The sequence below is a fragment of the Pongo abelii genome, chromosome 12, assembly GCF_028885655.2.
Source record: "Pongo abelii isolate AG06213 chromosome 12, NHGRI_mPonAbe1-v2.0_pri, whole genome shotgun sequence".
NCBI classification, from domain to species: domain Eukaryota; kingdom Metazoa; phylum Chordata; class Mammalia; order Primates; family Hominidae; genus Pongo; species Pongo abelii.
In genome coordinates, this window is record NC_071997.2 from 131,845,445 (window position 1) to 131,871,561 (window position 26,117).

Consider the following 26,117-nt stretch of genomic DNA (forward strand, 5'->3'; position numbering starts at 1 on the left):
CAGGGGAGAAACCCTCATGGAGAACCTCTACAAGGGCAGTGCAGAGGGGAAATGTGTGGTTGGAGCTCCCACACAGAGTCTCTACTGGGATACTGACTACTGGAACTGTGAGAAGAAGGCTACCATCCTCCAGACCCCAGAATGATAGATCTACTGACAGTTTGCACCATGTTCCTGGAAGACCCACAGGCACTCAATGCCAGTCTTTGAGAGCAGTATGGGAGCTGAGCTTTTAAGAGCCACAGCAGTGGGGCTGCCCAAGGCCTTGAGAGCCCACCCTTTGCATCAGAGTGGCCTGGATGTAAGACATGGAGTCAAAAGAGATTATTTTGGAGCTTTAAGATTTAATGACTGCCCTTTTGGGTTTCAGACTTGCATGGGGCCTGCAGTCCTTTTGTTTGAGCTGATTTCTCCCATTTGAAATGGGTGTATTTACCCAATGCCTGTATACCCATTGTATCTTGGAAGTAACTAACTTTTTTTAATTATTTTACAGGCTTATAGGTGGAAGGGACTTGCTTTGTCTTAGATGAGACTTTGAACTATGGACTTTTGAGTTAATGCTGACATAAGTTAAAACTTGGGGGACTGTTGAGAAGGAATGATTGTATTCTGCAATGTGAGAAGGACATGAGAGTTGGCAGGGGTCAAGGGTGGAATATGTTTTGGATTTGTGTCTCTGCCCAAATCTCATGCTGAATTGTAATCCCCAATGTCAGAAGAAGGGCCTGATGGGAGGTGATTGAATCATGGGGGCAGATTTTCTCTTGCTATTCTTATAATAGTGAGTGAGTTCTCATGAGATCTGGTTGTTTAAAACTGTGTAGCACCTCCTGCTTCTTGCTCTTCCTCCTGCTCTGGCCATGTGAAGGCACGCCTGCTTCCCCTTCACTTTCTACCATGATTGTAAGTTTCCTGAGGCCTCCCCAGCCATGTTTCCTGTACAGCCTATGGAAATATGAGCCAATTAAACCTCTTTTCTTTAGGAATTTCTCAGTTTCCAGTATTTCTTTATAGCAGTGTGAGAAAGGGCTAAGACAGTCATCATAGTTATTTTATATCCAATGTCTGAAAATCTATACGTTTTAGTTGCCTGAGTCTATTGCTTTTATTTTTATTTTTTGCTCACTCATCTATGTAGTATTTTCCCTTATGTGTTTGATAAAATGTGTTGATGTTCCCGTATTTGGTTGAACTTAAATTACGGATAACTTTGGGGCCTAAATTAAATGTGTTTTCAGTTACTTGTGCTGTGAGCTGGAATCAACTTAGCCATGTTCCTGAACTCCTGGATTAATGTAGAATTCTCCAGTTCTGACCCCTTCTTTCTACTGCTGACCCTGGCTTAGTCTCCTGATGGACTGGGGGCCCATAGAAATATTAGGACCCAGGGTGGCCCCCACAATCCTTGAGTGCCTGTAACTCAACACTCCACATTCAGTTCATCTCCATTCAACTTGCTGAAATTCTGCAAGCCAAGCAATAACTATTTTATATTTTTTGTAGGAAATAGAGTTTTGACAGCCCTTCCTAACAGATATTCTAAAACACTACCAGAAGTAGAAAGCACCTTTCCTTATATTTGTTTGAGAAAAAAAAATGGATATACATGGAAAAACTCTTTTTTGAATGCTTACTTCTTTCCTCTTTTGAATAGCTATGTATTCTAGGTTTCCTTAATTTTTCCTTCAGCAAGAATAAATGCCTTTTGCATCTGAGCTTTTTGAAAAAGAAAAACCTCATGAACTGAGAGTGTATAAATAGCTTTTGAAAATATTTTAAGTTGTTTTATATGTGTATACACACACACATATATACAATAAAAATAAAATGCCCAGATTGAATCACAAAGTTGCTAATTCCCATCAATTTTTTGAACTTGCTGTTTTGCCATCATGCTGATGATGCTAAAGAAATACTATTCTCTATCTGTCCAGCCTTACTGGTGAAGGCATATGACATGACATGATGCAAGAATATGAAACTGGAATTCTCACACCTCACCCTGCTGGTGGTCAGTTGATACAACCTGTTTGAAAAACTGCCGAGCAGGATCTGCTAAAGGTAAGTACATACACGTATCATATCACCCTGCAACTGCACTCCTGAGTAGACATCCAAAAGAAAATGGATACTACGTCCCCTAAAAGATATGTGCACAAATGATCATAATGGTTTTATATGTAATAGGCCCCAATCAGAAAACGCCAATGCCCACATCATTAGATTAGATAGAAACATTGTGTTATGAGCATACAGTGGAATACTGGATAGCAATGAAAAATAAAAAAGTCTACTGCTGCATATAATGTCATAATATTGAGCAAACAAAGTCAGACACAAGAATATGACTCTCATTCATGTGAAATTCAAAAACAGGCAAAACGAATCAATGGTTATAGAGGTCAAAATAGAGATTAGGTCAGGTGCCATGGCTCATGCCTGTAATTCCAGCATTTTAGGGGGCTGAGGAGGGAGGATTGCTTGAGCCCAGGAGTTCAAGACCAGCCTGGGCAACATGGTGAAACTCCATCTTTACAAAAAAGATACAAAAATTATCTAGGCATGGTGGCGCACACCTATAGTCCCAGCTACTGGGGAGGCTGAGTTGGGAGGATCACTTCAGCCCGGGAGGTTGAGGCTGCAGTGAGCCCAGATCCCATCATTGCACTCTAGCCTGGGAAACAGCGGGAGACCCTGTCTCAAACAAGCAAACAAACAAAAATACTGATTAATTTTTGGGGGGAATACTTCTAGATTCTAGAGACATGCTGTATCTTGACAAAGATGTTGTGAAGTTTATTAAGTTGTCACTTCAGAGTCACCTACTTCACTGCAGGCACCTTGTACATCAATTAAATGTGCAAGGTCATCTGCTATCTCTGCCTGGGAGGCAATCTTTCCTCTCAGATTGCAGACTCAATACTTTATTTATTTTTATTATTATAGCTGCCTTTTCTTTTGTGTGACTATTATTTACAAGTTTCTCATCTGTTCCCTTATACCTTCTGTAATTTTTGTTTTGAGACTTTTTTCCTATACTCTTCTTGATTCATTCAGTTAGTTACAATGACCAGAGTCTTTTTGATTAGTTTTTTTTTAATTTTTAAGTTAGAAAAGCAGGGATTTACTATCAGAAATATTTTGTTCTTTATAACTCCTTATTTGTTTTTGGTAAAGGTTTCTTACAAAGGAAAACTAGTGAGTCCCACATTAGACTTGCAGGGGCACAGCTAAAGCAGAAGCCACAGGTGAGCACTTTAAATCCTCTCAAAGGATCAGGTCAGCAATCCAAGAACCCAGAACACTGAGTGAAAGCACCACCTCCCAAGGCGAGGAAAAGCATTTTTGCACACGCGCGCAATCAGGGAGGCAGCCCTCTATGCACCCTTTGAAGGAAAGCTGCACACTAACCAATTAACAAGCCAGTCAGGACAGAATTTGCAGATGGGAAGAAGCAGCAATGGATTCAGCAACAGGTGAAAGAGCAATGGATTCTGTACTTCCAAACCTAAACGCATGACATTAATGTGAGTGGGATTTTTCCTTCATTATAAATGTTTAGTAAGGATTCTTGAGACAAAAATGGCATAGTATAAATAACGAACTTAGAATCTTAAAGTGTGTGAACCATACTCAGGTGCCGGGAAAGGATATGTGGCAACTAGAAACAAAAGCTCTCTGCAAGCTTCAGCTTTTAGGAGGCAGAAGAAAAAGAAATGAGAAATGTGACTTCTAGGAAAGCAGGTAGCTAGTAATTTAGCTTCAAATAATAACATGGAAAAATTGTCAAATATATAAGGTAGCTCAGGTAATTACTCCAGCTGTCAGGACAGAGAGAAAACGTTACACACCACCTACCCTACCTCTAGAGGAAGAGGTTGCTAATGCAGCAGGGGTCAGAGGTATCCACTTGTAAAGACGGAAACCATTCCTCTGGGTTTCTTGTGATTACAAGGCTGCTCTGAACATGACAAACTTTGCTTTTTGCTCCATCAGGCCTGGCCCTGGGAGGATGAAAGTGAAGCTGGTGAGTCTGAAAATGCAGCCATCAAAGCAGCTTAAATCCTTTGAGTCTAGAAATTTTCCAACTCAGTTCTTTCAAGAAAGAAATTGCACCATCTGTTTTATTCTCCAGTCCATAGACACTATTAATGCTAGTATTACCACTTTGCTATGTACTATAAAACACACTCTTGAGTGCAAAGAATAACCACAACGCTTTAAATAGTCTCTACAAGAGAGGGCCCAATGGTCAACTAACTGCACAGCAAATTGGCTTTTACATGATTAAAGTACCATCCAGAAAACCAACTAGAATGCCTCAAAATTCTTACAGGATTAAGAATTGTCTTTTAAAAAATTTTCATCTATGTTTTTTTCCCTTAATATTATGCCAAGAGTGTTTATCATATAATTAAAAATATTTTAAAGAACAACAACAAAATGATAAGTGTTTATTGCCCCAAATTCCAACAATACAGTAGTCTTGCTAATATAAAAATTATCTCATATTTAACAACACATGCAATCACTGCTAACCTTTTGTGACAAATTTATATAAATGAAATTATTTAAATGTTGTTTTCATTCAGCATGGGCCAATAACCTTTTATCACCTCAAGAAGTGCATGTCAACTTTAAGGGCTATGTGGGTATGCTTAGTTTCCTTTTCCAAAAAAAAATAAATTTAAAGTGCTGGTCTACTGGAAACAATTATCTCTTTTTTGTCAGAAAATATATTATTTTTTTCTTCACTTTTGAAGCACGTTTGCTGGGTATTATAGAATTTTAAACAGGAATTAATTTCTTTTTCATACTTTAAATGTCATTTCATTTTGTCTAGCTTCTCTTGTTTTTGTTAAGAAAGAAGTTGTCAATTTTACTATTATTTTCTTTTTAACTTCTGCTCCTTTTAAAGTTTTTTTTTTAATTTTTAAGTTCCAGGGTACATGTACAGGACGTGCAGGTTTGTTACATTGGTAAACGTGTGCCATGGTGGTTTGCTGCACCTATCAACCCATCACCTAGGGATTAAGCCCAGCATCCATTAGCTATTTTTTCTTGATGCTCTCCCACCCACCATGGCCCCCACCCCTTGCCAAGCCCCAGTGTGTGCTGTTCCCCTCCATGTGTTCTCATAGTTCAGTTCCCACTTATAAGTGAGAACATGTGGTGTTTGCTTTTCTGTTCCTGCCTTATTTTGCTGAGGATAATGGCTTCCAGCTTCATCCATGTCCCTGCAAAGGTCATAGTCTTGTTCCTTTTTATGGCTGCATAGTATTCCATGGTGTATCTCTACCATATTTTCTTTATCCAGTCTATCACTGATGGGCATTTGGGTTGATTCCATGTGTTTACAATTGTGAATAGTGCTGTAATTAATATACACATGCATGTAGTGTTGTAATAGAATAATTTACATTCCTTTGGGTATATACCCAGTAATAGGATTGCTAAGTCAAATGGTATTTCTGGTTCTAGACCTTTGAGGAATCACCACACCATCTTCCACAATGGTTGAATGAATTTACATTCCCACCAACAGTGAAAAAGTGTTCCTATTTCTCTGCAACCTTGACATCATCTGACTTTTTAATGATCACCATTCTGACTGGTCTGAGATGGTATCTCATTGTGGTTTTGGTTTGCATTTCTCTGAGGATCAGTGATGATGAGCCTTTTTTCATCTGCTTTTTGGCCACATGAATGTCTTCTTTTGAGAAGTATCTGTTCGTGTCCTTTGCCCACATTTAATGTTTTTTTTTTCTTGTAAATTTGTTTTAAGTTCCTTGTAGACTCTGGATATTAGACCTTTGTCAGACGGATAGATTGCAAAAATTGTCTCCCACTTTGTAACTTGCCTGTTCACTCTGATGATAGTTGTTTTTGCTGTGAGAAGCTCTTTAATTAGATCCCATTTGTCAATTTTTGTTTAAGTTTTTCTTTAAAATAAAAACAAACTTTATTTTAGGTTCAGGGGTACATGTGCAGTTTTGTTATATAGGTAAACTTGTGTCATGGGGGCTTGTTATACAGGTTATTTCTTTACCCAGGTATTAATCCTAATACCCAATAGTTATTTTTTCTGATCCTCTCCCTCCTCCCACCCTTCACCCTCAGGTAGGCCTCAATATTGAGTCTTGATAGCCTTCTAAAAAGAACATATTCCAGATCCCTGAGGAATCGCCACACTGACTTCCACAAGGGTTGATTGAACTAGTTTACAGTCCCACCAACAGTGTAAAAGTGTTCCTATTTCTCCACATCCTCTCCAGCACCTGTTGTTTCCTGACTTTTTAATGATTGCCATTCTAACTGGTGTGAGATGGTATCTCATTGTGGTTTTGATTTGCATTTCTCTGATGGCCAGTAATGGTGAGCATTTTTTCATGTGTTTTTTGGCTGCATAAATGTCTTCTTTTGAGAAGTGTCTGTTCATGTCCTTCGCCCACTTTTTGATGGGGTTGTTTGTTTTTTTCTTGTAAATTTGTTGGAGTTCATTGTAGATTCTGGATATTAGCCCTTTGTCACATGAGTAGGTTGCGAAAATTTTCTCCCATTTTGTAGGTTGCCTGTTCACTCTGATGGTAGTTTCCTTTGCTGTGCAGAAGCTCTTTAGTTTAATTAGATCCCATTTGTCAATTTTGGCTTTTGTTGCCATTGCTTTTGGTGTTTTAGACATGAAGTCCTTGCCCATGCCTATGTCCTGAATGGTAATGCCTAGGTTTTCTTCTAGGGTTTTTATGGTTTTAGGTCTAACATTTAAGTCTTTAATCCATCTTGAATTGATTTTTGTATAAGGTGTAAGGAAGGGATCCAGTTTCAGCTTTCTACATATGGCTAGCCAGTTTTCCCAGCACCATTTATTAAATAGGGAATCCTTTCCCCATTTCTTGTTTTTCTCAGGTTTGTCAAAGATCAGATAGTTGTAGATATGTGGCATTATTTCTGACAGCTCTGTTCTGTTCCATTGATCTATATCTCTGTTTTGGTACCCAGTACCATGCTGTTTTGGTTACTGTAGCCTTATAGTATAGTTTGAAGTCAGGTAGTGTGATGCCTCCAGCTTTGTTCTTTTGGCTTAGGATTGACTTGGCGATGCGGGCTCTTTTTTGGTTCCATATGAACTTTAAAGTAGTTTTTTCCAATTCTGTGAAGAAAGTCATTGGTAACTTGATGGGGATGGCATTGAATCTGTAAATTACCTTGGGAAGGATGGCCATTTTCATGATATTGATTCTTCCTACCCATGAGCATGGAATGTTCTTCCATTTGTTTGTATCCTCTTTTATTTCCTTGAGCAGTGGTTTGTAGTTCTCCTTAAAGAGGTCCTTCACATCCCTTGTAAGTTGGATTCCTAGGTATTTTATTTTCTTTGAAGCAATTGTGAATGGGAGTTCACTCATGATTTGGCTCTCTGTTTGTCTGTTATTGATGTATAAGAATGCTTGTGATTTTTGTACATTGATTTTGTATCCTGAGACTTCGCTGAAGTTGCTTATCAGCTTAAGGAGATTTTGTGGAAGTCAGTGTGGCGATTCCTCAGGGATCTAGAACTAGAAATTCCATTTGACCCAGCCATCCCATTACTGGGTATATACCCAAAGGACTATAAATCATGCTGCTATAAAGACACATGCACACGTATGTTTATTGCTGCATTATTCACAATAGCAAAGACTTGGAACCAACCCAAATGTCCAACAATGATAGACTGGATTCAGAAAATGTGGCACATATACACCATGGAATACTATGCAGCCATAAAAAATGATGAGTTCATGTCCTTTGTAGGGACATGGATGAAATTGGAAATCATCATTCTCAGTAAACTATCGCAAGAACAAAAAACCAAACACCGCATATTCTCACTCATAGGTGGGAATTGAACAATGAGAACACATGGACACAGGAAGGGGAACATCACACTTCGGGAACTGTTGTGGGGTGGGGGGAGGGGGGAGGGATAGCATTGGGAGATATACCTAATGCTAGATGACGAGTTGGCGGGTGCAGCGCACCAGCATGGCACATGTATACATATGTAACTTACCTGCACGTTGCGCACATGTACCATAGAGCCTAAAGTATAATAATAATAATAATAATAATACTAAAGAAAAAAAAATGGTACAGCCACTCCAGAAAATAGTTTGGCTATTTCTTTAAAAACTAAACATGTAACTAGTATACAAACCAACAATTGTACTCCCAGAGAAATAAAAATGTATGTTCACACACACACACACACACACACACACACACACAAAAAGTTAGGAGTTCAAGACCAGTCTGGGCAACATGACAAAACCCTGTCTCTACTAAAAATACAAAAATTAGCCAGGTGTGGTGGCGCACACCTGTAGCCCCAGCTACTACAGAGGCTGAGGCACGAGAATCACTTGAACCCAGGAGGTGGAGGTTGCAGTGAGCCAAGATCACGCCATTGCACTCCAGCCTGTGCGACAAAGTGAGACTCCATCTCAAAGAAAAACTAACTAATCTTCTTCTTTATAATTTATACTTTTTGTGTCTTATTTAAGAAATACCTTTGTATCCCAAAATTGAAATGCCCATTTGAAGTTTTGCTTTTCACAAGTAATCTTCACTACACATGGTATTTATTTCTTTTCTGATGTCTGAATCTAATTTTATTTCTTTCCACATGTATGAATAACAATTCCAGAACCAAAAAAAAACAAAAACAAAAAAAAGAACATATTAAAGCTATTTTTAAACTCTACAATTCAGATTCTCTGTAATGAGTTTAAATAACCTGATGATGCTTTATTCTGGAGCTGAGCTAACCATATGAATAACTACAAAGAATTTTAAGGTTAGCACTTCTTTTTCTCTTTCTCTTGCTGATAAGGAGGATGAGGATGTCTGAAGACAACATGTTCCAACCATTAGGCTAGTCACTTTACCCATGTCCCCTCCATAATTCCACAATTACTCCTTGACGCGAGGATCACATCCACCAAAGCCTGAAGAACCAGGAGAGCCGGAAGAACCAGGAGAACTGGGAGAACCAGGCAGCCTCCCTTCAACGCTACTGTCATGTTACTTTTCCATTGCAGTTACCAGAGCCACAAAGACTGTCTGACCTTTCCTGAAATGGCACCGAATCATGCCCCATGCTCTATGTCTCCTTCCAGGAAGAGTTTAGAGTCCACTCAACAAGCTACAGCCACACAATGGGAGAAAAACCCTGAGGATAACTGCACAGAAAGGGCAGGAGGACAGTTTCTCCCTGCTGAACTGTGCTGGCTTGGGGGACGGGGTGTTGCAGACAAATGGAATTGTACAATCCTCTTGTAAAATTAATTTTAAAAAGACTCTGTAGGAAAATATTAAAGAATATGGAAAGAAATGGAGCAGTATTAATTCAAAGATAGCACAAATAAATATGCTTTCCATAAGCAGGAAAGGTGAGTCAGAAAGGTTTGATTCTCCCAGTAAATCTGGCAATTACAGTCAAAATCCCAACACTGTCTTTTGTAGAACTGTATCAAGAGCTATTGAAATTCACAAGAAAAAACAAAGAGAGAGGATGGAAAAAATAGAGTGAGTTAGGAGGTGGCAAGAGGGCAAGGCCTACAGATGACACAAATTGATTATAAATACCTAGTAATTACATAGTGTGATATTGCCGTTGATATTGACCAACAGAATACAACAGAGGTCTCAGCAGCACATGCCTGTGCTCATGGTGCTGGTTACATGTGAGCCGTGGCATTGCAGATCACCCAGAAACAGTGTTGAGACAACTGGTTACCCATAAAAATGCACCTGGAACTCTACCTTTCACAGGTTTAATAAAAGCAGATCTCATGGGATTTAGAGACCTAATGTGAAAAGCAAACGTTAACAATATTTAGAGGAAAATATAAGGAAGTGTCTTTATGAACTTAAGAAAGATTTCTTAAACAAAAATCCTAAAACCACGAAACCACAGAAGATAGCACAAACAAAATGAAAAAGACAAGTTATAAGCTGTAGGAAGAGATTTTTAACCCATTACTACCAAAATATTATTACCAAGTGTATATTAAACATTTCAATGGATTTGTAAGAAAAAAGATCACCTTAACAGTAATGTGCCAAAGAGATAAACAGCATTTCACAGAAGAGGAAAAACCAAAGGAAAATACAAATAGAAAAAGTAAACAAAACTCATTAGTAATGATGGAAATGAAATAGAGCCCCAGAGAGAGAACCATTTTACAGCTACTGTACTTCGAATATTAAGTCAAAAATTACCTAGCACTGTAGAGGCTGTGGCTCAACTGGAATTTCCCAGAGCTGTGTGAATATAAACTGCACAGCCACTTTTGTAGAAAACTTGCTGTTATTTTGAAAATAGAACATCCTAGTATAATCTAGCACTCAGAAATCCTACCTTATAGAATAGCCAAGAGACATTTATAAGTATCTTTATGGCTGCACTTGTTTTAATGATGATAAACTAGAAAAACAAACATAAAACAAAGGCAAAGTGTCCACAGGCAACTGACAATGGATAAACTGTAGTGAAATATCACACAGCAAAAAACCTCATAGAAACAAACAGTAAGTAAACATGCAAATCTCAGAAGACTATGGCAGAATAATATTTTATAAGCCTTGCAATAAAATGAAATTTTACATATATATATATATATGGATAAAACTTTTTTTCAATCAAGAAAATGACAAACACAAAATTCAGGATGCCTTATATCTCTGGGCAGGCCAGAAAATGGAGTATGGAAGACTGTACAGTTGGAAAGCTAGGGACAATATTCTAATTATTGATTAGAACTGCAATTTCATGGGCATTTGTTTTATTATTTTGCTTCATAACTGACACAGAGTCTAAATGCAATTTTTAATTATCAAGAGCTCAATTAAATGGTTAGAAATGGAGTAGTCAGATATTTTAAACATAGATTGTACAAACATGAATATTTTTCTCTAGGTTCTCCCTGTGTATGAAGTATCCGGTCATTTTGATGATATGACTGGAATGATTTATAATAAAACATTTTTTCAAACTGCTTACAGGATTCTACATTTCTCCTGCACTAATGCCTCTGTGGATGATGAATTCCCCAAGGGGCGCAGCTCACAGGTCACCCTGCGGGAGTCAGAGCCCAGGCTTCTGAGAGAGGAGGGCGTGAGCCCTGTGCCCCAAGGAGCTGCAGGTTCTCTCAGAGCCCAGGCTTCTGAGGAAGGAGAGTGTGAGCCCCATGCCCCAGGGAGCTGCAGGTTCTCTCAGAGCCCAGGCTTCTGAGGGAGGAGGGTGGGAGCCCCATGTCCCAGGGAGCTGCAAGTTCTCCTTTTTGCTCAAGTCTGGTTTTCTTGGGAGGGTGGATATTTAGAATGTGATTAAAACTCACTGCATTATACAGTGTTCATACCTCCTTAGGTGTTTTCTGTTAAGAAATTCATGGGAGTCTCACAGACCTTTCCTAAAAATAACCTGCAGTCCTTCCTACAGTCACGGTGATATGTAAGTCAGAGGCAGGACTCAAAGAATTCTTGCCTGCTCACTGAGATGCTGTGAATTATGAACTTAAAATATCCTATAATGCAATCAGGATGTGTCCACGTGGGAGTAAATGTCAACAGAACAGCACCTTCAATCTGTGTATTTCCTCTCAAACTATCACAGTTATCTTCACTGGGCAGTACAGCATCTTTTTAATTCTGTCTAGAGATTATCTCTGGGCTACTGATATTTCTGTTAAAATAAAATTTAACAAAAATCTATATGCTTACTGTGGTACTGGAGTTTCCGTTCAGATGCAAACCACTGTCAAAGAGGGGAGAGGAGGCCCCACTGCTGTGGTCGCTGGATGGCCCTGGGGACCCTGCAGCAAAACAAGAGAAGTTCCTTCCAATTGGTGCCACCGACAAAGCACACTGTGACCATGCAGTGACTTCAGTTCTACCTGTGCATGGGAAGTCACCAGCGCCAAAATGCCTGGTCACTCTCAGAGAAGCTGATGTCCAGTTATGGGCTGGGTCATCCCCAATGGCCTCTGACTTTCCTGCCATGATATGGTCTCCTCACCAAGCTCTGACCTCAGATTGAAGGGAGGGACCACTGCCGGCTCCTGTGAGGGCTCCCCAGGGTGGAGGGACAGCATCAGGAAGGTGTGCCCCCAGCAGCTCAGGCCCTCCCTGTCAACATGCCCCCCTGGAATGGTCAGCACAAGGCCCCTTCTGTGATTGTAGTGTTCTCTTTTGAAAGGAGATGATCATACCAGGCCACTCAAAAGGTTTTTTCCAGAGACAATATTGAAAAGCTCACACTCAAAGCACTTAGCACATTACAGGTAAAACAGGTGCTCATAACATAATTTCGCTGGAAATACAGGCTCTTGCAACCAGAGCTTACACCTGCTAAACAGAAGCAAGCCAGTTCATAGATCTTCATGCTGCATGGATTACCCAGGGGATGTAGAGCGCTTTCATTCCATTTCCAAGGTCCTGGGAACAGCTCAGGGAGAAAGGCTGTATTTGTTCCTTTTTTGTCCCTTCCCACCAATATCTTCAGTCTGGACTGTAAGAGTGGGCAGCTCCCATGTGGCTTAGTGTTTCAGCCCAGCATTTTTGTGGTATTGCCACGTAAAGACAGATCTGTGAACACAGCAGCCTGACCATGCCAGATTCCCAGCCAGGTGGAACAGAGACCTCCCAACACTGAGAAAGGAGCCTTTGACGCATCCCTGAGTGGAGAGCAGGCCCTGTTGTTAGATCACCTGAGTGCCTGGAAAGAGGAAAGAAGCACTGAGAATAGCACTAGCAGGAGGACCTGTCAGCAGCCAGCCATCAATCATCACAACCACATGGTGCTGTTGCAGAATGGAGGCTTGAACTTGCACACTGGCTTCTTGCAGGAAAGACCCCTGTGAAGCCAAAGAAAGCCTGGTGGACATAGTTCTGTGCATTTGTATTTGGGATGCCCTGTTGTGCCGTCTATTTCCTGGGATTAAAGTGAAGAACAATTGGCACCACATATGCAAAGTCATAATGTGACCACCAGCCTCGCTTGGTGCAGACAGGAACGCGATATGGCTTGGAGGCTCAAGACCCTCTAACCTCCAATCTGCCTCTGCAAATGTGATGTGCAACATTCAGCAAGTTACCATGGCTCACTGTTACCCTTTGTCCAGCTGTTTAATATCTACAAAGACCCATAATTTTAGAAAACACTTCATACCATATTCCTTTGTGAAAATTAAGATATTGAGAAACTTAGAGAACTCTGGGAGAAATAAGAATTGCTTAACTTTTAAAGGGTAGTTGTCAATTTTACTAGATGAAGAACTTTTCTTTTTCATTGACCACTGTTTACTGTCTGGTGAAGACTCTGCTGTGGACCAGCCTGTGCTCCACACAGCACCCACGGCATTTCACGGGATCATTGTGACAGCGCCTGAATCTACCCTCTAGCGTTCAGAAGCACATTTCACTGTTACCTATTTGAAATTCTTTCCCAATGCCTGTTATTTATATCCGTAATCACCTTATCAGTAATTTGAGAGGAAAATCAAAATATTTTTAATGACTGCAGTCTTCCAAAATCCCAAAGTTCATGCTGTAGACACAGGAGACACATGACTAATGACAGCAGATCCAAGCCGCCATTGACCGAATGAGTGAACAGGTAAATAGTCAATAAATTTACATTTGACAGTCACGCTTCCACTCTAAATTTCTATAAATTTATTTCTGATGAATGGGTATCTTGTCATCCATATCCAAGAACAGAAATGTGAAAAGTTATATCTTTCTTCTATCACAAATAAAAGTCCATTATTTTTTAAAACCCAATATCAAGAATTCTTAATGATAAAAATAGACTTAGTTTATTTTTATCAGGTGTCAAAAATAAACAATCATATTAGAAAACATATAGTATATGATCAATGTTTATTAAAACACCTAATCTTAAAAAAAATTAACCTTAACCTATCAAAACTACTTAGATTACCCTCAGGCAATGCTGGTTGGAATGTAAAATGGTGCGGCTGCTGTGGAAAATAATTTGGCAGCCACTCAAAAAGTTGAGCCTAGAGTCACCAGAGGACCCAGCAATTCCAGTCGTCGGCATCCACTCGGTGGGAAGGAAAACATCTCCGAAGAAAAACGCATTCATGGATGCCCATGGCGGTATAATTCACAATATCCCCCAAACAGACGCAAGACAAACGCCCATCAGCTGATGAATGGATAAACAAAACCCATACAAAGGGTATGTACATGGGTTCGTATACACAGATATATTCCCTATGACGGATGCTGTTCAGCTAAAAGAATGCAGCACCAATGCCCGCGACATTGGGGGTGGACTCTGAAACTACACTGGGGGAAGACGCCAGACACAAAGACTCCCCAGTGCGGGATTCCATTACAGAAAACATCCGGTGCAGATGGAGATCCTCATTCCACGTGGGATGCCACAGGGTTTGAGCCACCAGCAGATGTTGACTTCAGGGGAGCCTGGGCCTTGCCTTCAAAGCCCTTCCTGATTACCCACAAAGAGACAGGAGGGAAATTCCCGGCTGCCAAGGGCTGGGGTGGGGAGAATCAGGGCTGACTGCTAATTGGCACAGGGTTTATTTTTGGGATGATGGACATGTTTTGGAATTAGACAGTAGCAATGCCTCTACAATGTAGTGAAATATTTAAAATTGCTGAAGTGTTACTTTAAAATGGTGAATTTTGTGTTGTATGAATTATATCTTTATAAAAAGACCAAGAGCCTGACTAGTGAAAAATAAAACCCTACTTTTACTCAGTCTCAAACGGCTATATATTTTCTCTTTGATAAACGTTTTAAAATGTGGAAACTGGACATTTTCCCGCACAGATCTGCTGTGATACTCTCTTTCCCCACTCACTGGAGCTGCTCGGTGGATTTCTGCTTCATGCAGTCAGAAAGTGAAGTCTGCTCAGGCACAGCAATTTTACCTTCACAGTGTGAATTCAGCAGAGGACGTTTCGCCTGAATTTATGGAGAGATTATGGCTGTCTTGCTTAAATTATTATGGATACTAAGATTTTAACATTTTTCATTATAAAGAATGAAATAAAAGGAGAATAGACACTTATTGAATTAATGGGGACTCAGCACCCCTGGCCTCTGTGATCTGCACCCCAGGCTGTCCTTTCCTGCATGTGCCCGAGGACATGTGGGGTGGTCCGTGCAGCTGGGCCTGTCCAGGCAGAGCTGTCAGAGTCAGCACAGCCCTGCTCAGGACGCCAGCAGCAACGCTCATAGAAGTCACTAGGTCACTGGCAATGGACCCCGGAGCCTGCGGGTTTTAGCGGAGCCCACGGACATTAATCAGGATGTGAATCTCGACAGAGACAGCCTCCGGCCCCGCTGGCTCAGGCACCAGAATTGCAAGAGCTGCCCATCCTCAGAGCCCCATAGGCTCAGTGCTATGGGGCTCTAGGCAGGGGCTCACGGTGAAAACCTCCGCCTGGGGCACTTCCTCTGCGATCTGGCGTTGCAATTTTGCTGCTGCTGTTGCTTAAATTCTGCTCCTTCAAAGGCACCCACGGAAGCTGGCTTAGACGCAGCACCCATCTCACTCTGCCTGTGAAGTCACCTTGCCCAAGAGAGAAGTCAGGAACGGCCCCAGGGTGAGTGTCCTCTGGCTCCCACCCCCCACTTAGCAACATCAGAAAGCACCCCCTGCTTTCTGTTTGTCTCCTTCTTTATCTATGCCACCTCCTCCTGTCCAAGCCACTATCTTCTCTTCTTTTCTTTCTGGCAAAAATCTATGAAATGTCTTAGTTTCTTCCTTTGTGAGCCTGGATGGTCACAGCTGCTTCAGAATCTTCAGACACTCATGCTGCCCCCTGGCAAGTGAGTCCTCCTCCGCCATCTGAGCTCACTGCTGGGCCTCCTGATGTGCGTCTGACACCTGAGTCTCCCTGCTGGCTGCAAGAACTTCTGTGCAGCCCTCATCAAGTCCACGCCTTCCCGACTCACAGCAACGTTTCTCAAAACCCCGGGGGTGCACCACTGTGCCGCGGGCGACATTTCGCGCCCTTGAACTTTTGCCCGATTGCTAACATGTTCTGCCTCTAAGGCCCTGGGAATATTCGCCTTTCTCATGCACAGCCCCTCAGCACCCCTTACTCTTTTTCCTCAAGAACCCTCTAGGTCTTCATCCATGCTCCCGTGGCTCCTTCTAGCAGAGGGAGTGGTCTCTGAGGATGGCAAGGCATGCAGTGAATCTTACTGATCCAGGTTTGCTACAATGGCAGGAAGATCGATTTTCCTAAGATTGTGACTAGCATAGTTATCCTGCTGTGATCGATGGGAAAAATGGAGTTGCTGAAATGGATTTGTTACTGGTTGCTCAGGAAGATAAAAGCAGAAGTCACACTATGAGTCGAATGATGCTTTTCATCAACTGCTGAAACAGGAAAAGTTCACTTGTCCCCCTTGCAGGGCTTGTGATGGGGGAGTGGCTCGCTTCTTCGGTGCCCCACTGCTCAAACCTCTGGCGGGGGTGCCATAGAGATGGGCAGGCTTTGGGGCTCTGACCCGTGGCAGCATCTAGGGGTGGATGTTTCCAGCTCCTGAAGCCCCAGTGGGAGTGTGTTCCAGGGTGCTCTGTTAGTTCTGCCGTCTGTGGGCGGCTTGTAGGCTTCAGTACTGCCGTCTGTGGGCGGCTTGTAGGCTTCATTTCTGCCGTCTGTGGGCGCCTTGTAGGCTTCAGTTCTGGCATCTGTGGGCGGCTTCTAGGCTTCAGTTCTGGCGTCTGTGGGCGGCTTGTAGGCTTCATTTCTGCCGTCTGTGGGCGGCTTGTAGGCTTCAGTTCTGGCATCTGTGGGCGGCTTCTAGGCTTCAGTTCTGGCGTCTGTGGGCGGCTTCTAGGCTTCAGTTCTGGAGTCTGTGGGCGGCTTGTAGGCTTCATTTCTGCCGTCTGTGGGCGCCTTGTAGGCTTCAGTTCTGGCATCTGTGGGCGGCTTCTAGGCTTCATTTCTGCCGTCTGTGGGCGCCTTGTAGGCTTCAGTTCTGGCGTCTGTGGGCGGCTTCTAGGCTTCAGTTCTGGCGTCTGTGGGCGGCTTGTAGGCTTCAGTACTGCCGTCTGTGGGCGGCTTGTAGGCTTCAGTTCTGGCGTCTGTGGGCGGCTTCTAGGCTTCAGTTCTGGAGTCTGTGGGCGGCTTGTAGGCTTTAGTTCTGCCGTCTGTGGGCGGCTTGTAGGTTTCAGTTCTGCCGTCTGTAGGCGGCTTGTAGGCTTTAGTTCTGCTGTCTGTAGGCGGCTTCTAGGCTTTAGTTCTGTCTGTAGGTGGCTTGTAGGTTTTAGTTCTGGCGTCTGTGGGAGGCTTGTAGGCTTTAGTTCTGCCATCTGTAGGCAGCTTGTAGGCTTTAGTTCCACCGTCTGTAGGTGGCTTATGTTAATCAGCTCAATTAGACCCTCTGCCTTATCGCAAGGACAGAGGGCTTTCTGAATCCCGGGGTTCTTGCCTTAGCGTACCAGAAGAATTGGATCCCACGTGGGCTTGGAGGGTTGGGACAAGGTTTTGTGGAGTGATGGTAGCTCTCAGAAGATGGATGGAGAGCCAGAAGGGGCATGGAGTGGCAAGGTGGTTTTCTCCTGGATTCTTGCCCAACCACCCCAGCCAAACTCCACATCATTCTGCCAGTCGATAGCCTGCCAGTGTCTGCTGGTGCCTGTCAGCATGCTCTTCCACTCCTCTGCTCTTCTCCACATCCGGCCACTTGTGTCTCTGCCCACTAGGGTCTTGGGGTTGTTGTAGGCATCCGATGGGGGCGCGGTAGGCCAGAGTGGTACTGGAAAACGCAACATTTGGGTGCAAGAACAGGAGTGCCTGTCCTCACTCAGGTCCACGGGCTCAGGCCTGGGGGTGGAGCCCTCGCCATGGACCCGCCCTTCTCCTCCCAGCACTTCCCTGCCCCCCTCCTGTATCACTGAAAAACCCAATGCATGATCAGAACTCAACTACTGATGTGCCTGAGAGCTACAGTCGGGCCACTCGGGGCAGGAGAGAAGGAAGGCATTGACAATGGGGACATCAATGGAAGAGAGAGAGAAAGTAAAACAGCCAATATGAACCCCCAGGGAGGGAAGCTGCTCCTTCCCATGAGAGAGTGGCGGGAAGGACAGCCCACCAGCCCCCATGAGAAGGAACCCGACTGTCGGCTCGGCGGGAGGTCCTCATTCCACATCGGATGCCATGGGGTTTGAGCCACCAGCAGATGTTGACTTCAGGGGAGCCTGGGCCTTGCCTTCAAGGCCTTTCTTGATGACCCACAAAGAGAGGGCAGTGACGCCCTCTGCTAAATCAAAGGAATGGTGGTGACTCCAACCTTTATAAAGCCATGACAGCTGAATAACATTAGTAAAAGTTACAACAACTATCTTCACTAAAACATTTTTCTAGATTTGGGGTTCATCACTTTCATATTGGGTCACAATTCAAGTATAATAGAGGATTACAAGCTTTGTGCCAAAATATATCAGGGACTTCATAGCATAAATGTACCATTATTTTCATTTTTTGCACTGAAAATTTCTCAGGTCAACATAGGTATTTTAAATGTAAACTTTGCTTCTATGTTAACATATAGATAAATACAATCATGGTGAGTTTGCAGGAAGGAACAACCATGTAGTTAAATGACGAGAAGCACGGTCGAGAAGCACGGTCTGATAACACTTCCTTTAAAAAAGCCCGTGGATGTGTTAAAACATACAACGTCATGGGACTACGTGATGCCATGGTGCCTGCCTATACTTTTCTTCTCTCTGAATGCATGCTCAGGAAATGACTAATATCCCAGTCCATGCGGTAGCATTTGGATAAATAATGTGGCAAAAAAGGAATTTCTCCAGCACCCTGGCATTTCTCCTCTTCCCACTTACCTAACGGGAGCTTCAGAAATGCCGGCGCTTCCCTGAGATACTCAACGGTGATGGTAACTTCATCGCCAGCATTTCTCAGAAGATGCACCTGTCAATATGACAAAAATAGCTACTTTACCACCACAAAAGAACCAGACACAGAATTAAAAACTAAAATCTCTCTGCCTCTCCTATTTCCCAAGAATTCAAAGTTCATAGTTACCTCTGAAACATGGAAAACTTTGTGGGCTTCAGCTGGAGTAAAGAGTGAGCGGTTATCACCTCCGAGACCACCTACCTCCCACACTCTATCTGCGTAAACAAGTGCATGAGTGAGCAGGGGTCTGCCCGTATCACCCACAACACATCATAGGAATGCTCTCTGCATCCCTATGAATGCAATCTACCAGAAAATAATACCCTCGGAGAAATCAGTTTGTTACTACAAACAGCCTGTGTTCAGTCACTGGCAAAACGTGGATTAACTGTGACACAACAAACCACAAATACTAATTTAAAGATTTAAATGACGCTTTAGTTCTCAGGAAATTAGTGGCTATCACTTCAAAAGGATGGAACTTAGTTCTGTGCTGGAATTTCAAATTATACAAACTGTTTTAGTCACCTGACATACAATCCCGTATGTTTCAACACAGCCTCTAAAATCAGCTTGTGCACAATTTATTTGCCATTGTTTAAATCTGATTGAGACACTAAAAGTCTAGACGCTGCAAAGCTGTGTGTTTCAGAATTCACTGCACATGCACCTGTGTCTTCCCATAATGCATAACCCTCCTCTGCCATATCCTCCTCCTCCGAGGCCAGGTATAGCCCACCCCACCCTCTCCTCTACACAGAGCCTGCCAACAGTTTGAGCAGGTTCCTACCACACTTCATCCTTCTAGGCCAGGCATATCCCACCTCACCCTTTCCTCTACATGGAGCCTGCCAACAGTTTGGGCAGGTTTCTACCACACTTCATCCTCCTAGGCCAGGCATATCCCACCTCACACTCTCCTCTACATGGAGCCTGTCCACAGTTTAAGCCGGTTCCTGGTCTACTTCATCCTCCTAGGCCAGGCATATCCCACCTCATCCTTTCCTCTACACGGAGCCTGTCCACAGTTTGAGCAGGTTCCTGCTCTACTTCATCCTCCTAGGCCAGGCATAGCCCACCCCGCCCTCTCCTCTACACAGGGCCTGCCAACAGTTTGGACAAGTTCCTACCTCATTTCATCCTCCTAGGCCAGGCATATCCCACCTCACCCTCTCCTCTACATGGAGCCTGTCCAAAATTTGAGCAGGTTCCTGCCCCACTTCATCGCTCCCCCTGATCTTTCCTCCTCATTTCTTCAGTCACTTTCCATGCCCGTCATTGCCTACCTGGAGGATTACAGTTCTGCACAGCTCCCTAAGACACCTGATGTAGCTTGAGTGGGTTTTGAAGACTGGATTTAGAAAGTCTGAAAGTTCCCATGGCCTGAGATCCAACATAAATGCCTTCCTATTTCACCTGAGGACATTTCTATCTGGCATGGCTGGTCCACCTCCACCACTGGTGCTCCCTCCTGGCCCTCTGAGCCGCCCCACCTGGGCCATGCCTGTGGACAACCTTACATATGTCGGTGCTTTCACATAGATCTTGACCTCATAGGACAGCCTCATCCCTTTTACCTCATGAAATCCCACTAAAAACTCCAGACTGGAAACAGAACTGCAGAAATGCTCCCGTAATGCCACTGAGCATTTTCAACATCCTTTCTTCTCCCTCCCCTCCTCATCTACTTCCATGTGGCTGGTGACCCTGTGCTGATGGCCTCCAGGTCGCAGGTGCTGTTGGGAGGCTTCACACGCCCACTTCCTGTTGGGAGGCCTCACACGCCACTTCCTGTTGGGAGGCCTCATATGCCCACTTCCTGTTGGGAGGCCTCACACGCCCACCTCCTGTTGGAGGCTTCACATGCCCACCTCCTATTGGGAGGCTTCACAGGCCCGCTTCCTATTGGGATGCTTCACACACTCACTTCCTGTTGGGAAGACTTCACACACCCACTTCCTATTGGGAGGCTTCCCATGCCCACTTCCTATTGGGAGGCCTCACACACCCACCTCCTGTTGGGAGGCTTCACACTTCACACGCCTACTTCCTGTTGGGAGGCTTCACACTTCACATGCCTACTTCCTGTTGGGAGGCTTCACACTTCACACGCCTACTTCCTGTTGGGAGGCTTCACAGGCCCACTTCCTGTTGGGATGCTTCACACACTCACTTCCTGTTGGGAGGCTTCCTGTTGGGAATGCTTCACACACTCACTTCCTGTTGGGAGGCTTCCCACTTCCTGTTGGGAAGGTTCCACATGCCCACTTCCTGTTGGGATCCCTCACAAGCCCACTTCCAGTTGGGAGGCTTCAGATGCCCACTTCCTGTGACCCTGCAGCACTTCCTTCCTGTCATGCACCACAGGCTGGGCCCCCCATAGGGCTGAGCCAGGTCTCTCCCGCCGGCTGTCTCCAAGGCGTCTTTCCTCCTCTGCTGTTCAGTACACGTGCACCCTTGTGAGACGCCTGTCTCTGACGTCCACATCCTGTCTTCATACAGGCTGCTGCAGTGCAAAGTGACTGTGAAATAGAAGCCCTCCTCTGACCAACTCCCAGAAAGTGTCAAAGCTTAACCACTAGCAGATTTGTCTGATTCTATCCTCCCCCCTGCACAAGATCCTGGAGAAAACTACCAAATCTGAATTTTCTTCTCCTCTTTGGTGAAAAGAAGTAGAACCGAAGCTCTCCTTTGACAAACGGGGTTCATGATGGCGACGACACCCTTCCTTTCTACATGGAAGGGCTGGACTCTCACAAGTTCCTGCAAGCCCTCGTTCCTGGAGGTGCAGAGTGGGCGGTGTGAGAGAGGAGATCACACAGACCTCCGCTGTCCACTGTCCAACCACCTCCCAGCAAGTGACAGCCACTGTAATACCCTAGTTGTCCCGGGAGCTCAGTGCAGTGTAATTTTAAAAGGCAAAACGTCACCAGGACAAGAGCAGTTTGAGATTCATGAAGCTTACCGTGCCCCATCCTTAAACAGGCTGCCCTCCTCCCAAAGGACCAGGCCACACACAGCTCCCGTATGTGAGTCTGTCCCCCAGCCAGTGTGCCTGAAGTCCTTGTTGGGAATCGTTGAGGTGTGGACACCTCCCTGCCCACCTCCACACCCGAGGTAAGTGAGTCTATTCAGTGACTTTCCCCAGTTTTTCTGGAGAATGACTGTGGATTGAAGCAGGAAAATCTGCCATCCCTTGCTTCCAGGAATCTACACTTATCATAATGGACAATTTTGTCAGAAGTAACAGAACCAATCAATAGAGAGAGGCAGAGTAGCCTGAAAATGAACATGGTTTTTTTTTTGTTTTTTAGACGGAGTCTCGCTGTCGCGCAGGCTGGAGTGCAGTGGCGCAATCTTGGCTTACTGCAAGCTCCGCCTCCCGGGTTCACGCCATTCTCCTGCCTCAGCCTCCCGCGTAGCTGGGACTACAGGAGCCCGCCATCTCGCCCGGCTAATTTTTTGTATTTTTAGTAGATACGGGGTTTCACCGTGTTAGCCAGGATGGTCTCAATCTCCTGATCTCGTGATCTGCCCACCTCGGCCTCCCAAAGTGCTGGGATTACAGGCGTGAGCCACCGCGCCCAGCCAAACGAGTACTTTTAATTAAAGACTGGATTTAGCTTCAATTTATTATTATTTTTTAATCCCAAATGTTTACCTTGCCTTGATTTTTTGGGGACTTTAAAATACCCGAACAAGACAAAGGCATTCAATTTGTTATCAGTCTTATTTTTTATTTAGTTTGAAGCATATATGTAGTGTATGAACAGAATAACTGAATGTTGACCATTGATGCTACTAAATTCAACCAATGCCTTCAAAGATTTCTCCCTCCTGGAATCATGGCCCCAAGCCTGATGGCACTGGGAGAGACCCTGGCCCACACGTGCCTAGAGGGCAGCCTCCTTCAGCCCACAGCAGCAGTCACTGCTTTTTGCAGCAAATTAACACCAGTAGCCATGGCCTGGAGGCTTTCCCCTTTTCTGTCTCTCTCTCTCTTTCTCTCTCTCTCTTTCAACACAGCATCTAAAAGCAGCTTTTCGTGCACAATGTATTTGCCATTATTTAAATTTGATTGAGACACTAAAAGTCTAGATGTGCTCTCTTTTTTTTTGACTGTCACCCAGGCTGGAAGGCAGTGGTGCAATCATAGCTCACTGCAGTCTCGACCTTCCAGATTCAAGTGATCCTCCCACCTTAGCCCCGTAGTGCTAGGATTACAAGCGTGAGCCACCATGCCTGGCCTCTCCCAACTTCCACCTGCAGCTCCCATTACAGTGCACACCTGCTCTGCGCTGACAAAGTCAAGGCAGGAGGATGCGTTCCAACCTCCAGTTCACCAGCATGTCAAACTCTGACAGGTAAGCCAAGTCCACTTCTTCCTTAGAAAGGAGTCAACTATGAAATGAAATCTCCCCACACTTGTGAAATGACTCTGAAGCCATTGGATTTACTGCGGTGTTTGAGTCAGCTCAGCCATGCCTGGGTGGCTTCTCAGCAGCAGAGGTTCCTTCCTCAGAATTCCAGAGGCTGGGAGTCTGTGATCAGGTGCCAGCAAGGTGCCAGATCCTTCCTGGTGAGGGCCTGGCCTTCTGGCTGTGTCCTTGCGTGGTGGAGACAGGAAGTACGCTCCAGAGGGCTTCTTCTTACAGGGCACTGATCCCATCACCAGGATGCCATCTTCATCACCTCGTCTCACCCTAGTCACTTCCAGAGGCCCCGTCTCTGTCTCCTGATGCCCTCATTTAGGGGTTAGGGCTTCGACATGTGAATCTGGGGGACACAAAGTCCAGTCTGAAACAGGGGCTGGTGAGTAGCCCAGTACATGAAGTTGGTGACATCAGTGCAGTTTCTCCGTGGAGTCGCAAACTTGACCTGTTGAGGGAGGCTTCCAGGGGAGCAGAGAAGAGCACAACACACGGTTCTACACCCAGCAGCCTCGGGTCAACGCAACTTGAGTTTTAATTAAAAATATAACACATTTGATAGTTTAGATATGAAATAATACAACATATGCAATGAAAGAGTCTGATTTTTATACCTACGAGATCCCTAGTTTGACATCTCAGAGACAACTGACGCTGGGATATTGTGTGTGTTCTTCTGGAAATTCTATGCCTTTGTAAGAATGTTTTCTCGTCTGAGGGCAGTGTGGTCATATTGATCAGATATACAATGTATGTGCATTTTAATCCAGCAGCCACTTGTGTAGATGCGTGAGTATGTGAGAATAAAGAGGTCAGTACAAGAATTTTCATACACCATGTACACCATGTATCCCATTTATTTGCCCCATTTTCACTTGAAACAGGCCCTGAACTCTGTTAGACATGATACTTTCTTTATCTAACACATCTTGCAGCTTATCCCATATTATTCATGTATTTCTAGTCTTTCTCACGGACGCAGTGTTCCGTTTTACAAATGTTCCGTAACTACTTCAATGAATCCTCAATCCTCAAATTCCTGTTGAGTAGTTTCTCAGTCCCTCCCCTTTCATCCCTAATCATATTTGCAATTTAACCAATATTTCTTCCTCAGTCTTTTCAGAGGCCTCTGCATCTTGCGTTATTACAAGCCCACCTTGGGAGACGGAGTTTTAGTATTAATTTATTTTCTCTGACTTGTCCTCTATGTTTTCTCTTCTGCAAATTCGCATCTTCATTTTTATTCTTTCTTTTTTTGCTCCTGCAGGCTTCTCTGTTGCTCTTGCTTCAGATTCTAAGGTGACAACATGGCTCTTTCCTTTGCTTTCTTGTTTTCTAATAAACGTATCTACAAATTACCAGTCTTCCCTTAAGCCCTACTTGTGTTCCACAAATTTTGATACAAAGTTCTTCAATATTTTTCATGTTAGTATTGTGTATTTTTTCCTTTATGTTGTCTTTTTACACCAGTATAGCTATTTTTAAAGTTTCCAGAAGTGTGGATATTTTTAAAAGCATTTGTCATCTTGTTTACTAGATATCATCTGTGTTGTGTTTCTTCTTGGGTTCCTTGTGGCCTAAATAATTGTGAATGCCCCACATGTTCTGGAAAAAAATGTGAGTTTATGTTGAATAAAGATCCATGAGAAGAAACACAGTCACACACATACACACCCCCCCACATACACACACATGCACACACACCTGCATACACACACATGCACTCAAACACATCCTCCCACATAAACATGCACTCACACACATTCAGATGTAATTCCCCATACACACTCATGCACTCACACACCCACACCCACATATGCACACCCATGCATACACACACACAGGCACACACATGCACACACACACAGACACACGTGCACAGACAGGTACAGCCGTGGACACATACATGCACACATAGGCACACATACGGACACACACACGGACACCCACACGCAGACTTCCTCTCCTCTATGATCTGCCATCCACCCCACTTTAGTAACACATTCCAAGACCTTGCATTAGACCTTGCTGTTATCAACATCTGCAAGGGTTCTGTACTTTAAATCAAGCACCCAACTACCATTCCTGTCTTCCGGTGTGCTCCCTAGAGCCCTCCTGCACACACGACACTGCAGCCCTATGGAGACTTACCACGACTGGCAATGACAGCTCTCTCTCTTCTTCTTACTATGCCGTGGCCTTACATTCCCCTTTATTCAGGCTAAATTCCAAGAATCATCACTGTAACCCTTCCCTGCACACACCTTTAATTCCCTCACCCCCCTGGCCGTGCTGTGCCTGCCTGCCCCAAATCCCAACCATGGTGAAATGCACCTCCCTAAAAGATACACTTTGGCGTGCTTACACATAGGTCACTTGAAACATGATTTGGAAATGTGCACTGATGTGTTATTCGATTGTCATGAATACTCTTCTTTCTTTCTCACTTCTTCTCTTTTACAGAAGCTAAGCCCAGGAGCCAGGCACCTGGTGCCACGCTAAACACACAGGAGTCTCCTCTGCATGTCTTCCCCCACTGGAAACGGAGAGTGGTCCATGTGGACAGTCACATCCCACTAATTCATCCTGTTTCCTTGAACCACTTCTCATAGTGTACTCAGATGTTGATAAATTTTAAAAAATAATAATTTTCTACTTTTCTATGTAAATTTTTAAATGCTTCCTTCACATGAACTTGAGTGAGTA

The 26,117-nt window shown here is 43.9% G+C and overlaps 1 protein-coding gene across 3 annotated transcripts in view; it reads right to left on the reverse strand.

Annotated features, from left to right (window-relative positions):
- Positions 1-26,117, reverse strand: part of SNTG2 (syntrophin gamma 2) — a 417,829-nt gene that overhangs the window by 187,325 nt on the left and 204,387 nt on the right. For all 3 annotated transcript variants that reach the window (XM_024242487.2, XM_063713807.1, XM_054548457.2), the window contains exons 7-8: positions 18,906-18,993; positions 11,767-11,858 (exon numbers count right to left, since the gene is read on the reverse strand). In XM_024242487.2, coding sequence (XP_024098255.2) covers positions 11,767-11,858; positions 18,906-18,993 — 180 coding nt within the window. The remainder of the gene's footprint in view (positions 1-11,766; positions 11,859-18,905; positions 18,994-26,117) is intronic.